The sequence below is a fragment of the Acinonyx jubatus genome, chromosome X (assembly GCF_027475565.1).
Source record: "Acinonyx jubatus isolate Ajub_Pintada_27869175 chromosome X, VMU_Ajub_asm_v1.0, whole genome shotgun sequence".
Classification (NCBI taxonomy): domain Eukaryota; kingdom Metazoa; phylum Chordata; class Mammalia; order Carnivora; family Felidae; genus Acinonyx; species Acinonyx jubatus.
This window is the reverse complement of record NC_069389.1, coordinates 119985359-120001319: the sequence shown is the minus strand read 5'-3', so window position 1 is coordinate 120001319 and position 15961 is coordinate 119985359. Positions and strand designations below refer to the sequence as shown.

General features: G+C 40.7%; 1 protein-coding gene across 4 annotated transcripts in view; it reads right to left on the bottom strand.

Moving 5' to 3' along the window:
- MTM1 (myotubularin 1) overlaps window positions 1-15961 on the bottom strand; it is a 96555-nt gene that overhangs the window by 65261 nt on the left and 15333 nt on the right. The window contains exons 1-4 of one of the 4 annotated variants that reach the window (XM_027053461.2): window positions 13777-13796; window positions 8028-8100; window positions 5590-5662; window positions 3689-3783 (exon numbers count right to left, since the gene is read on the bottom strand). In XM_027053461.2, coding sequence (XP_026909262.1) covers window positions 3689-3783; window positions 5590-5662; window positions 8028-8090 — 231 coding nt within the window. In that variant the 5' untranslated portion in view covers window positions 8091-8100; window positions 13777-13796. Of the gene's footprint in view, window positions 1-3688; window positions 3784-5589; window positions 5663-8027; window positions 8101-13776; window positions 13857-15961 lie in introns of those variants that run through there. The other 3 variants (XM_027053460.2, XM_053201818.1, XM_027053463.2) reach the window with 3 other exon arrangements.

The window sequence follows — 15961 nt, the reverse complement described above, 5'->3', positions numbered from 1 at the left end:
AACCTCTCACGGTTCGTGAGTTCCAACCCCTTGTCGGGGTCCATGCTGAGAGTGTGGAGCCTGCTTGGGATTCTCCCCCTGACCCAGGTCTCTGTCCCTCCCCTGCTCATGCTCTCTCTCTTAAAATAAACAAACTTAAAAAAAAAGACACCACAGCAATGAAGCCTGTTCCCTCCCGAGTTCACTCACGGAATACATTTTTACTGAGTGCCTACTATCTAGTGGGCACCGTGCTAGCTAGGCACACAGGACCAAGCAGACGCACCATTAGTAAAGGCCACAAACATAGCAGCAAGTAAAGAACAGCAGAGTTCCTTCATTCAGCACAGCCCAACTGGGCACCTTCAATGTGCCAGGCCCTAAGCGCAGAGGGGACACGGGGCGATAGACAAGCATCCCTGTCCTCACACAGCCAAGGAACAAGACGAAGCAGTGACATATATAAAATAGGAGGTGGCGGCAAGTGCTCAGGAGAAACAAACACGAAAAGGAAAAAGGAAGTGTTGGCCAGTGAAGGGCTCACAGCAATAAATGCTAACAGAGAGGCATGGGGAAAGGCTACCGAGACACAAAGAGGGAGGGGGTCCCTCACCGTGAGCTGGAGGAGGCTCCGAAGATGGTGTGATTTTTGAGGTGGGTTCTGAAGGACAAACAGCGGCTTCTGAAAAGAGCATCTGGGGACAGTGAGAACAGCACGTGCAATGCATCCACACAGATGCATGGAAGGGCCTTGCGTGTTGGGAGAAGGGAAGGTGGTTTAAGAACATTATGGGCGGGAGTGGTGTGGATCGAAGCAAGAGAAGTTGCAAGGATTTTTATGTCATATAAAGGACAGCAGATTTTATTCTATGGGCAATAGGGAGCCAACGAGAGTTATAGAATGGAGAAGTAAGCTGGCTGGCCTCGTTCCATGGAGGATCACTGTGCAGGCAGCATGCAGGGGACAGTGGGGGAGGGGGAGGTCATGAAGGAGGGCCACGATGACAATCTAAGGATACAGCCACTGTGCTTCTACCGTCCTTGGGAAGGGGACAGTGCAGGGGTGGGTGGGGCAGACAGGAAACTTGCCCTTGACACCTCAACCAAATGGGACAGCCGACTCCCACTGCAGTATTTACATACCTGAAACACACAGGTGTCCGCTTCCAAATGCCCGTGAGAGGACAGCTCTTTGCCAAACACACAGTCTGCAGCAGAATCCACAACTGATGCTCTTATTTAGACTTTGAGAAACACTATGAGGACTATGCTTTGAGGCTTCTGCAGAACCACTTACATGGCTTTCTTTATATGGTGTTTTATGCCATTAGCTTCCCACTTTTATACTTGGACTAAATGTTATAGCCAATTGGTCAAAAGGTTTATGTGAAACAGTGGAAGGAGGAAAAAGTTAGTAGCTGGTGTCAAATGGGCATTTTGTACACCCATTCGGTGCTAATCCCCACCTCTTAAGATGCTGTATAAGAACAAAATAAAGCTTGCTAAGTGCTCTCCCAATTATAAAAGTGATACATGCTCACTCCAAGAGGAAGGGACAAAACAAAGCATGTATAATTCCACTCCCCAGATACCCCAAGTACTAAGACGTTTGCTATATTTCCTTCTGGCCTCTTGTCTACGGATAGTTTATGCAGTTGAGATCATACAATCCTGTCACGGCACCCCAGTTTAAAAAATCTCCCCACTTGGAGCGCCTGGATGGCTTAGTTGGTTGAGCATCCGACTCTTGGTTTCTGCTTGGGTCATGATCTCACGGTTTGTGAGTTCAAGCCCCTCATCGGGCTCTGCATGACAGTACCAAGCCTGCTTGGGATTCTCTCTCTCCCCACTCCCGTTTTGGCCCTCCCATGCTCTCTCTCAAAATTAAAGACAAAATTAAAAAAAAAATTTTCCCCAGTTCATCATCAGTGATAGCATGAAATGGAACTGGGCACGCATGGCAGCCCAACGAGCCAAGACTCTTAGAGGGGAAAGGCATCGTAACACTTGCTTTAATTCTCATTTTTGACAACTCTTGCATATATCAGCATAAAATCTCTCAATCTGTCCCAATTTGCCCCTTGGGAGCTGTACAGAATGAGTCTGATCCCTGCTCCACAGAAGGCACTCCAAACACTCCAAGGTAGCTCTGTCATGCCTCCCTTCAGTCTTCAGAGGAAACATCGACGCTTATTTTAATCATCGCTCATACTACAGCCTCTTCACAAGCCTTGTTCCCTTTGTCTGAACCCTTGCTGGTTTGCCAATGTCCCTCTCAAAACATAGCACCTGGATCTGAACACGACACTTCAGATGGGACTACAGTTTCATTTTGCTATTATATTATAGTTTTGTTAGTTTAGCCTACAGGTATATTAACTTTTTAATCAATCATGCCCAATTACTGGATCAAATAAGCTTGAGCCACTATTAAGACAGACCTCCTCCACCCTTTATTGGTACAACCGGTTTGTATGAAGTAAATGTTACCTATGTTAAACTTTATATTATTAGTTTCACTCCCAAATCCTGGTTGATTAAGACCATTTCAAATCGCACCTGTGTAGTCTAGCACATTGGCTGGTTTGCTGTTTTTCACATGTTGGACACACGTGCTTTCTGGGTGTTCAACTGTACTGCATTAGAAACGCTGCAGAGGAAGGGCCCTGCACAGCAAGACATTAGAGACCACCCTTCTTAGATGGCTATGAGCCTTTAACACCAGTGTATAACCTCACCTAAGTGTACCACCACCATTCAGCCCATGTTTCTTAGTCAGCATCAGTCATATGCCTTGATTCAATCAAGATATTGCATCAATAACACAGTCCTGAAGAAATTATAGGGTAAAAACAATGAAACACAAGCTAGATTCCTCCAAACAGTCTCACCATCTCCTGTGTATAAACCACTGTTAGGCTATTCTTCCATGTACCCTGGACCAACCGATCTATCTATCTATCTATCTATCTATCTATTCCCCCCTTGGTCCACCCCCAAAATACAGCTGCCCCTTCAGGCTGGCCTAGACAACAACCTATCTACTGTAAGTCCTTCTGTGTCAGCCACAACAGCTATACTCTTCCCTTCCCTTCTAGAGCACCTCGTCTCTATTTCATTGTTCCATCAGTGGAACATTCCTTGAAACGCTATGGCAAACGTTTCATCTTAGAATGAAAAGGTAGAACAGCACTAAGCCATACCATAGGCATCCTAGTTCTAAACTGCTACCTGGTACTTTGTAATTGAACACTAGGAAAGTTCTAGAGTAGAGACTCACATCAGCATCCTCCTCTGTAAAGTTTTAAAAATAACAGCCACACCTGAACTACAGATATGGACATTCTGATGCAGGACATCCAGGACATCTGTGGTGTCTGTTAAGCAGCACAAGTGGTTCTCATCTGTGCTTCTGGTGAAGAACCACGGTTCTATATTAACCAACTTCTCCAGGCTAGCAAATGGGTCCAGTTACCAACCCCTCCCCAGTATTTCCCAGGATAAAAACTTCTTTTTAAGTTCACTCTATTCCTACATATACAGGTGTTAGTGTTAAATGAGCTTTGCGTAAGCCAAAAATTAAGAGCTGAGAAGCAAATGCATTCCCATGTTAATCTGGTCCACAGTCAGTCTTGCAAGGTAGAAGAGAGACAGTTTAGCATTATCTTTAACAGTTAGGGTCATCTTTATGGTCTTAGATTCTACTTACCATTTCCAAACTTCTTAAATAAAGACGATAATTTGTGATGTAAACTCTTCCCTTAATGGGGCCATTGAAAGGACATATGTAAATAACTTCTTTGTCTATTAAGATAAAAAAAGTACCCTAAAATAATGGAAATATATACCAAAATACACAACAAATGGCACTAATTTAATATAAACTATTTGGCTAAGAATAACTACAATAAAAAAAAAAAAAAAAAAAGATCACCAGAAAAGTCGAAAGCAAGCACCAGCAATGTTTCCACATTACCGTGCTAGGTCAAGAGGGGCCACACGTCACGTCCAGGCACCAGCTTTGCTCCCCTGAGCTTGACCAAAATGCTGTCACCAGCTTGGGCAAGGTGGTAAAAGCTGGAGAGCAGAAGTGAAGGAGGGTACAGCCACTGCTCCCCCCAGGTGGCTATAAAGGTAACTACGGAGCTACTTCAACCAGAAGATGGCAACTCATGGAGGAGGACAGTCTCATGGCCTAACCACCAGACAGGATTTGCCGTTTGCCAGCCTCTAATCACACCGACATCATGACGTTTTTAATAAATGAATGTCAGTGGTTGAAATATTTCTATAGTCTATTCTTTCTAATAGTCCAGAGAAGAGTGTTAAGCTTGATTCACTTCAATTATTTAAGTGTTAAAAAAACAGATGGCCAAAAGAATAGTACATCTTTAGTGGACTCAAACATAAGGGGAGACTAAATCAGGAGAGTAAATTTATTATAATAAAAATATCCTTCTGTTATCTTTCAAGGGTGTCCTTGAATGTGGTACTGGGTTTTAATTTTTTTTTTTTTAACTACTTTGAAATCCCTTTCTCCACGGGTACTAAATGAAAAATACCCAGTAAGGCTACTTCATGCTAATTCAATAAATTACTACCTCGGTTAAGCGTCTGACTGATACAGAGCACAAAAAGCTCATAGAGGAAGACCGCCCAAAGTAAGCTATCCTCTCTGCTCTTATCCAGAAATTGGGATGGACACATGCCACTGGTTTTCTTTTCAAGACTAGGATCATGTGTGCAAGTCTGTGGACGTGGAATAGTTTCTCATGGTGCACGGCTAACTAATTCACAAAGGGACCATATCTTATGACATTAATCTAATCAATACCATATTTTAGCCATTTAACCTAAACAACCCAGATCTCAGTTAACAAACCAAAGGGTTCCCTGAAACAATGGTAACTGTATCACCACCAAATATGTGGTGATCTGAGGTGAGGGAGGGTATTGACCCCAATACAAAATGTGAATGCCCACAACATCAGCATTTGGCTTAGAAGCTGTCACATGCTTCTGTATTCTTAAGCCAGAATGATCTGGTCCTTCCAAAGTAAATCCCTTCCCCTTAATATGAATTTATCATGAAAAAAATAAGTAAACAATCAAAATATTGTATCAACATTACTACAAATGTACTACTACATTACTACAAATGTTTTCAGACAAATGAAAGATATTTTAAACCAATATGGTCTCCTATATTTCAAAGGAAGACTACTTAGATGTTAAGTCTTTAGGTTGATCATTTTAAAAAGCACACATCATAGATTGGAAAAATTTAGTATTACTTTGTTCTTACAACCTCAAACCATGAGAGCTTAGGGCTCCAACAAGGACGTTCAAGAGATAATCCACTTTTCTAAAATAATTCTCAGTCTTGGGTACAGAGGGGAAAATATCACTATCCTGGACCACACGAAACTCTTGAAGGAACTCTTTGATCAAGAAACTAATGCAGAGGGTTGTCTTTATGTTAACACTTTCAAACAAAGCTAGCCTATTTATCTCAATGTGACTTCTAAAAGAGAAGGAGGGACTGAAGCCACCTGACCCTGCTGGGACGCTCATCATACTATGTGAATCCTAAATTCATAGGACCCTTACCAGTGATGCGAGTTTCTCCTGGAAGTCGAGGAACAGTCTCACTGAGGTCTCGATTAACTCCATCCCTAGAAGTCTGGAAATGAAACAGGGGCATCAGAAGAAATGACATTACATTTGCATAGGTTTTTAAGCAACCTGGAACACAACCAACCAAAAACATACTTTTTAAAAAGAAAAAAATTACAGTGATATTTACCATTATTTAGATGATTAAATATTTAAAATTTTTTAAAAAGCTGCCAAAGTGTGTCTATAGAGTATGCTTGATATTGGGGCACCTGGGTGGCTCAGTCAGTCGAGTGTCTGACTTTGGCTCAGGTCATGATCTCATCGTCCATGGGTTCGAGCCCCGCGTTGGGCTCTACACGGACAGCTCAGAGCCTGGAGCCTGTTTCGGATTCTGTGTCTCCCTCTCTCTCCATCCCTCCCCATTTGTGCTTTGTCTCTCTCGCTCTCTCTCTCTCAAAAATAAATAAACATTAAAAAATTAAAAAAAAAAGAATATGCTTGATATTGACTTTTTATCACTTTCCTGAATGCTGTTAACTGTAAAGCACTTGGACCCAGTATTTAAAAATTAATACTGAAAAGTGTGCTAATGTTATTTACAGACTAAAAGTTAACACAGCTAATGAATATTGATGGCAAGTTGCGTGTGTGTACGTAACTGGGTTCCCCTTTCTCCGCATCCTCGCCAACATCTGTTGTTGAGACTTAAACTATGAATTGAACTTGAGCAGTTTAGCCACCCACAGTCGACCCCAACCTTACTGAGATGTCCATGCCAATCAATGCCAAGGATGCGCTGCCTATGTCCACATCCTTAACATCTATTCAGGCACAAGACTTTTTCAGCATGACTTTCCATGTGTAAAGTTAGTAATACTTCTCTCAAAGGGTTTTTGAGATGAGGTGACACAAAATGCACAAGGCACCATTTGGTGACTTATCAAGGGCTGTGCAGATGTGAAGTATTACGAAATAAGGGAGTGTCAGTTGTGTATTTAGGTCAGATACAAGCTGTCAAAGTTAGGTGCTCTGCTGGATTTTTGATGGTTTTATCATTTTTATTCAGGCACAGTGTGAAAATTCCTAGCCAATTTTCCACGTGTTAGTGCTTGTAAGCTAAGCATTTTAACTAGGAGGGCAAGACAGATTGCTCCCAGCCAGGAATGCCTTCCCCAATGGGGAGCAAACCTGCACAACTTACACTAATGATAAGACCAGAAAGAGATCATCAACACCCTTTAATGCTGCCTCTCACTAACTAAACACAGGCGTAACAAGCATTGATATTCATTATACCCTTTAAAGACCAGAGTTCTGGGCTAGGTGAAGAAAGTAGAAGTCAACCACAAAATTAGGGAAACACATGTTTGATTAACACAGGATAACATGGGATTAACATGGGATACACTATTAGAGTCACATTCCACATGGACTTACAATTAGCTTCATGAAGTAACTCTTGTGCTTAGAACGGCTTCTTGTACCATAACGATACCAAAACACAATAAAAACTTATATAATCTTGAGGATGAAAAAGGTCCTTGTAAACATGACACCCAAAGCAGAAAATATGAAATACAAAAGACTGAGGAATGTGATTACACACAAAAAAATGTAAACCTCTGTATTTCAAAATCAAAATGCCACAAATATAATCACAAGCCAATAATAAGCTAGGAAAAAGACTTGTAATGTATATTATAAAGAACTGATTATCACAATATGTAAAGAGCACTTATGAATCAATAGAAAAGTATCCCTCAAACACCCCAAAAAGCAAACAGGCAAAGGACACGAGCAGCCACTTCAAAAAAGAAAAGCAAATGGACAATAAACACTATTTTTTTTAAAAAAAAAGGTCACCCTCATTAGTATTCAGGGAGCTACAAATTCAAAGACACTAGTTGGCTTCCTTCTGATTGCTTCAGCACTCAGTACACTGCTGGCAGGGGTGTAAATCAACCTTTCAGCTGGAGAATTGGTAAATGTATCAAAAGCTTCAAAGAGCCATGAGTAAAGCTTATTTTAAATTCAACCCTTCCTTTCAATATAGGTTTCAAAATCTCTCCCTAATGACATAATTTTCTCCTTGATACTTTGAACATTTTTTTCTTAATGCTGTATTTGTTTCGGTCATACAACCATTTTATCATAATTAGAAAATAAGGCCAATATTTAGGAAGGTGTAACAGCCTGCTCAAGTTCCACGAAAGGATTTACAAATGCAAAACTTAACACGTAAACGGCATTCTGTCTTTTCTGGAACAAGGTAGGATAGCAGATAAAACCACATATATTGAAGAATTCACACTATGTGAATGAATAATGAAATTAATAATTCAATAAGCCTGAAATGACCACCTAGTATGCAAATATAAGAAGAGAAATGCAGAAAAAGAGGCACAAATAAAGCTGAAAACACAACTTACCCTCTTAATAGACTCATTCTCCAAGGAGTGTGAATTATATTTAGAAGTTGGTGCAGAAGCCATTCTGGAAACTCTAACAACAACAAAAAAGACAACATTCAATATCAACTGAATTTGTATGCAATGTCCAACAGTAAGGCACCTGAGATTGGAGTATTGCAACTGAAAACCAAAGGACTCTGCTCTCCAGGCCCCATTTCCATAGTAGTCTCCCCAATGGGAACGAGACACACGAGGGACTAAGCACAGCACAGGTCACGTGGAAGAGCTCCAACAAAGGTACAGGGATCTGGGGAAGAAAAGGGCAGCTAAGTGTACTTGGGGGAGCACAGTGGGAGACATTACACATACTCCCAGAATTGTTATCCATAGCATTCAAATTGTCATCTCAAAAAAACACCATGTTTAGTAATCGTGCAACAGGCCTCAAATCTCTACACTTCTTAATTTTTACAGATAATTTAGAAGCAGCCAAGCAGAGTAGTAAAAAAGGTAGACAACTGAACCCTCACACTTATTTCGCCTTTAAAAATTCTGTCTTCTCCAAATTGAGGCAATTTAAAGTGGCATGGATTTGATGGAAATCAAATTAGCGACATTTGATTTGATCAGTGTTTTCTAGGGAAAGTTTATACTTCATTTAAATAATGCATATTCATCACAATTCAGACTTAAATGAAAGCATCGTATTCAGAACACACAATATCGTTTTAATGCGAGGATTTAGATTTGTGAAGACTACAGCCACAGTAGGAAACTAAGCAATGCTTTAGTTATTTTCCTTCTCAAAGTGAATGACACAGAGAGATACACATGAAGTCACTGGGAGGTGAACCACATCAACTAGGGGGCTGCAGATATTTATGGGATCTTTTTGTGAGGCTCATTAAAAAAGCAACCACTCACTAACAAAACCTGGCACGGCGAGTATTAACACACCTTGGCACAAAACCTAGTGATTTGGTAGCTGCACAGTGCTGGTTACGGTCAAGAAGCAAGGACCAAGAGAGGTGACAAAGATGCAGGTAAGGGTAACCACCAGGATAAAGATGCAGGAATGGCTACGTGAGGACAATCATCCAAGATTACGACTGCCAGGCTTCCCCCACTGGAGTTCAGGCCACCAAAGGCAAGGATGGGGTCCATCTGGGTCATGGCTGCATCCTGGCACACACTTGGCACTCCTATTTGGTCAATGAGTGATTATGTACAAAATACACAATATTGTGAAACATCATAATGGGGTGAGCTTGTTTACTGGTTTACCAAATCCTACAACAGTGGAACTCCAGAACTACCCTGAGGCTTGAAAGTAATTATGGCAAAATAAAATGCTTCTTTATAAACTTAAATCTGAAAGTATTAAGAGGTGGCACAATCTAAAATTAGAAATAGCTTTTTAGAAAGATCAATGTGTAATTCTGAAATGAGTGAAATGCAGATAAAACAGTTAAGAAAAAAACAGCTTTGAAAGACCTAACCTCAAGTTCAAATCCAAGCAAAATAACTCATTATCTCAGAGAAGCAGAATGGATGAGATAGACTAGCGAGAGCAAGTCAGACATTTTTCTGCCCTGAAATTATTCTACGCACTAAACAAGATTATGTACTTGGGGGATTTTCTCCAGTTAGATATAAAATTACTTTTTAATAATCAGATACTGTAATATTTAAAATACTTTACTAATATAGGTCAATGTTTTCAAATAAAGTTAAATTATTACTGTCAATATAAGAAATTTAAAATGCTGGGTTACACAGTCAATTCAGTCTTCACTTTCCTGTTCATGTTTGTAAGTCATAAAAGAAAAGAGGAGTATTCCTATTTTATTCAGTCCTCATTAAAAAAAAAAAACTTCAATTTAAAATGAAGTAGGGGTGCCTGGGTGGCTCAGTCGGTTGGGCGTCCGACTTCAGCTCAGGTCATGATCTCGCGGTCCAGGAGTTCGAGCCCCACGTCGGGCTCTGTGCTGAGAGCTCAGAGCCTGGAGCCTGCTTCCGATTCTGTGTCTCCCTCTCTCTCTGCCCCTCCCCCACTCACACTCTGTCTCACTCTCTCAAAAATAAATAAACATTAAAAAAAATTTTTTTTAATGAAGTAAATACAGGGGTGCCTGGGTGGTTCAATCGGTTGAGCATCCATCTGACTTTGGCTCGGGTCATGATCTAGAGGTTCATGAATTCAAGCCCTACATCTGGCTCACCGATTCAGATCCTCTGTCCTTCCCTCCCCTCCGTTCTCTGCCCCTCCCTAACTCATGCGCGTGTGTGCGTACTCTCTCTTTCAAAAATAAACATTTAAAAAATAAATAAAAATAAAATGGATTAAATACAACAGAGGAAAATTTCCTCCTCGTTTCTATCTTATTGAGATACAACAACTCACTACATGACTCACCCCTTTCAAGCGTACAACCAAGTGGCTGCTTGGTTTTTAGTATATCTGGAATTGCGCAGCCATCACCACCACCAACTCTAGAACATTCTCATCACAGAGAAACTCTGTATCCATTAGTCATGTATCACTCCCCATTCCCCCTGCCCCTAAGCTACCACAAACCTGCTTTCTAGCTCTATAGATATGCCCATTTAGGACATTTTTTGTAAGGAATCAAATACAGTTCGTCCTTAAACAACACAGGTTTGAAGAGTGCGGGTCCACTCACACACGGATTTTTCAGTTGAGTGAGTACTGTAAATGTATTTTCTCTTATGACTCCCTTAATATTTTCTCTAGCTTACTTTATTGTAAGAATACAGTATATATAACATACAATATACAAAATATGTTAATCAACTTTATGTTATCAATAAGGCTTCCAAATTAACAGTAGGGTAGCAGTAGTTAAGCTTTTGCATAGTCAAAACCCATATGTGGCTTTTTAAATGCATGAGGGGTTGATACCCATAACCCCCAAGTTGTTCAAGAGTCAACTGTAATATGTCTAAAGTCATTTTTAGAGTTACACAGAAACTACTACTATTAAAAGCTGGATCAAGCACAAATCTGAGAAATCCAATGGTCCAAGTAACATGGGTCAGTTCCATGAGGTTCGCTTTAAAATCTCATCAGTGAACCTCTCTGTTGAATGGTTCCAATTGATCCCTGAAATGCAGAGAAGCTGGAACAGCACGATGTTGGAGAGCACAGTTATTGGAGCCAACTCCATTCAAATCCTGATTCTGCAACTCACTGACGTGGGGCGGGTTACTTAACTTCTCAGGACTTTGGCTGCTATGATCTCTATTTTTTTTTTTTTTTTGCAGCATAGATGGGCAAAATGAATGAACGAATATATACAACAGGCTCAGAAGAATGTTCTAGTATATACATTAACAAATTATTACCATTTTTTCAATTATGAAAGGATACTTCTTGAATGCTGACATCACAAAAAAGTATGCTACAAATTAGTCCTGACCCTGTAAATACTAGCTAGAAAGTTAACTAACACAGGGATAATGCATGGCCGGCGGTGACCTAGTTATAAAGCTTTTCTTTAAAAAGTACGTGAAAATACCCTTTTGGTTATATTTTGTCCCAGACACCTAAAGATTGAGTTTCACTCCTTTTTATTAAAAAAAAAAAAAAAAAAAAAAAAAAACCAACAACATTGAATTTGGGCTACCCTGGCTTTAAAGTAAAAAATGAAGCTTAATCCCTGTATCTATTTACATCTATATCTACACACACACACACACACACACACACACACACACACACACACACTCTACAGGAATCTAACTAGAGGTGGGCATCTCTCACTTTTGATCCTGAAAACAACTTTTGTCATACATTCAGCCCAATCCTCTCTGAGGACAGAGAAGATGTCCAGAAGAGCCTCGAGGGCGTGTGTCAGTGGCAAAGCCTAGGCCTCTGGACTAACACTGCAGTGTCCTTTCCACTCAGAGAAAAGCGCTTCTAAGTGGTCCCCATTTTGAAAGAAACCAGGTTGGGTGTCACCGGTGCCAATCTCAGCAGAAAAGGAGTTTGAGACTAAGAAGTAGTTAAGACTCAACTCATCTAGGCAAGCAATCTGGGGCCCCCTAACCCCTTCACATAAAGCTACATAAAGGAGGCATTATTTAATATATCAAATGTAAAAGTCACAACACGGCCTTAACTGAGTCCCTCTTCATCAAATTCAAGACAACTAAACTCATGGTGTCACTCTCTCTGTCCCCCTACCCTGTCTCTCTCACCTCTCTTCCCCCTCTCTGCCTGTCTCCCCCTCTTCTTTGCCTCTATCAGTCTATTCTCCCTACCACTTACCACCTTTCACATAATCTGTTGTTAGTGTCTGCCTTCCCCCACCAGAATACAAGCTACCCCCCAGATGGGGATTCTGGTCTGTTTTACTTACTTGTTAAATAAATGACCTGGGCAATAAAGACTTAGCCAAAGAACCGAACCGTCATTCACCCAATATTCCATTTAAGCCAAAAGTCGACACAAACTTAAGAAAACGGTAGAACCAACAGTTGGCTCATCAGGATATTCAAGGCGGATGACTCTGGGCAGTGGAAGGGCAACATTAACTTATGCTGCTCTGAAGCAGCTTGCACCACAAAGAACTGGAGCCCTACCAGCCCACGCTAGACACTTTTCCTGTGAGACATACTTCCAATTCAGGTACAGAAACCTCTTCCACCAGACCCTGCTTCCAGACTAAGGATCTGCTGCCCTCTCTGTTGCATATGAAAAACAGGATTCCACAAATAAATAGATTCCACAAATAAATAAATAAATAGATTTTTTTAAAAATCTAAAAACAGGGGCGCCTGGGAGGCTCAGTTGGTTAAGTGTCCGACTTCAGCTCAGGCTGAACTCATGATCTCACAGCTCATGAGTTTGAGCCCTGCATCGGGCTCTGTGCTGACAGCTCAGAGCCTGGAGCCTGCTTTGGATTCTGTCTCTCCCTCTCTCTCTGCCCCTCCCCCACTCACACTCTGGCTCTGTCTCTCTCCTCCAAAAATAAACAAACATTAAAAAAATCTAACAGAATTAGAAAATAGTTTTGACCTCCACCTCACAGGGCCTTTGCAAGCAAAATCTAAACTCCAAGAGGAGTTCTAACTCCCATGGGCACGTGATTGGAGATCAATGGCCCTCAATTAGTGGTCTATGCAAACTTTCCATGTACAGTGACAAAGTGCATACGGGCCTTCTCTTTGGATTTTACTCAATGTGCTTTCGTACTCTGTGCTGACGTGTAAATGAAGTGTAAAGATAGTCTTTCTCTGGAGGCTCCTTTGAAAGCTGTGGAAAGCTACCCAGTCTGAAAACCCACTTCTAAAGCCTGCCAGTGAGCAAGAAGCTGTGCGTAAGCAGCCTCTGGGTCCAGAATTACAAGCCTTTCTGAAGGCACTCTCTTTACTTGGAAGTCTGCTTTGGAAAAAAAGGCCAAATACTTAGGGCAGTGGTGCTCAATACCACTAGATCCAATCCTCTCTTTGTTATTAAAGCAAATTCCTGCAAAGGCCCTTTGCTAGCCTGAAATGAAAATCATAGATACTACCAATCTAAACACAATTTCAAAAAATAATCAATATAGTGCCTCAACTTCAGTGTAAAGGAGAAACAAAAGGACAGTGATTTATAATAATGTATTTTTCTTTTAAAAAATTTGTTAAATAATGTATTTTTCAACACATTACACTGAAAATAAAAACACCCCCCCATTTCCAATTTGACCTCTAGGGGGAGTGTCACCCCCAATGAGAACCACTCAAGCATTCCATTAGGTACCCGGAGTGCCTGTAAACACAGGATTTACTAAATTAACTTCTTCTGATTTTTGCATTGAAGTTCCTCTCACTGTAGACCACCTAGGAGGCAAGAAAATAAAAATGATGCCTTGAGAAACCACTCTGTACAAAAGAGAAATGTTTGTATCCTAGCCAATTTGAGACCAGGTACACCATCAATTCAAGTTCCATATGTGCTCAACCCACAGGGAAACAAATGATGGTCCGTAAAACTAGGAGTTTCATTTTTATACATCTTCCTTTGCACAGGGGTTGGCAAACTTTTTCTACAAAGGGACAGACAGTAAATATTTTAGGCTTTGTGGGCAGTACGGACTCTGTTGCAGCTACTAAACTGTGTGTTGTAGCATTAAAACAGCAAAAGGCAGGTTCGCCTCACTGGCAAAGTCAGTAGAGCATGCGACTCTTGATCTGGAGGCATGAGTTCAAGCCCAACGTTGGGTGTTGAGCTTACTTTAAAAAAAACAAACAAACAGTAAAAGTCTATACAGAAATGAACGGGTGTGCCTGTATTCCAGTAAGATTTTATTTACAAAAACAAGCTGTCACCCTTCTGCCTTAAACTATTAAAATAAATGATTTCCAAATGAACTTTCTTCACCCCAATGACAATCATGTCCTTTTAAGCTAAAATAGAAGCTGTTACTCACTCCCAATTTGTAGCTTATACCTTATAAAAATGCACTATGACCAGCTGCAAAACCGGGTGCTACAGTTGAAAAAAAGGGATTCTGTACTCAGACCAGCTTGTGTTTCAAATCTCAATGTTGTCACTTGATTAGTAATAACAGCTCTGCACTGTTGGACAAACTACAGTTCCCAGTCTGTGAAATGGGCATGATACTACCACAGCAGATGGCAAAACAGAGGCACTCAAATACCAAGTTCCCCTCCTACAGAGATGCTTTGATGAACTCTAAGTCATTCCGAAGCTGGTGCTAATACACTTGGCTGGATTTTCCATAAAATATATGATGTCTAACACTGCCTATGCACTCTGCATACACACCTTCTAAGATGACCCATCTCATCTTGGCAAGGCTCTGAATAGCCTTAAAGCATGCATACTTACATTAAAAGAGAGAGAGAGAGACAAAACCAAAACACTGGACTCCTGGCCCAGGTTAACTTTCCACAGGATCCCTAACATGGGGACCTTGCCTCATCACCTTCTATTCTGGATCAAGGATGTAGAAATATGCTAGATGTTTCTAGTAAATCTAATTGTGTTTATTCTGCAACAGTGCCCACCCATCAAAGCAGGTGGCTTATTGTCCAAATAGACACACACAACACATATGCACCACAGCTCAATTTGTCTCAGCCACATCAAATCTCAGGGCTCCAGGGGCTTCATTTTGATGATTCTTCTTTGGAAATTATAAAATGTTAAACAGGGGTGCCTGGCTGGCTCAGTAGGTAGAGCACGTAACTCTCTGGTTTGTAAGTTCGAGCCCCACATTGGGTGTAGAGATTACTTAAAAATAAAATCTTAAAAACTAATAATAAAAATAAAATGTTATCTATTTCATTTAGAAACTCATTCTTTGTAGCCCTTTGATATTTACTATTCATTTTAGAGATCACAATACACTTACTTCTATTTCTTTAAATGCTGCAAGGACCTCTGGCTACAAGCAATGTAATTCAGATCCGGTGTCGAATGCTTTTTGAATCATTTTTTCCAGCAGTTAGTGATGGATTTGAGCTGATCCACCCACCCTATTACACGGTCCCCTCGTGACAAATGGCACATCTTCAAGGCAGCTGATTGGCTTCAATGGCATGAGCTGTGGCCATGGAACAAGGTAACCCTAGCAATGCTCCCTGAATTGAAATTGGTATGCTACATAAACCCTTCAAAAAGTCAGCTACCATCAGGTTAACTTTTCTGATGCTAAAAGGCTACTAGTAATATTACATACATTTAAACAAATGATTAAATCCACCAATGGATTTTGTAACCATCAAATACCTGCCAGTAAACAGAGTTTTAAAATAGGAACAAGATCAAGTTCCCCATCCACCTGCCAGTTCCCAAACTCATGAACCCAGCTGATGTGCTCTATGATAAAACTGCATTTTGTCAAACTATCTTACACTGTGAGAAACTACTGCAAAAAGTCCATTTGAAATTTATAAGTGAAAAGTACCTTCTTAGGCAA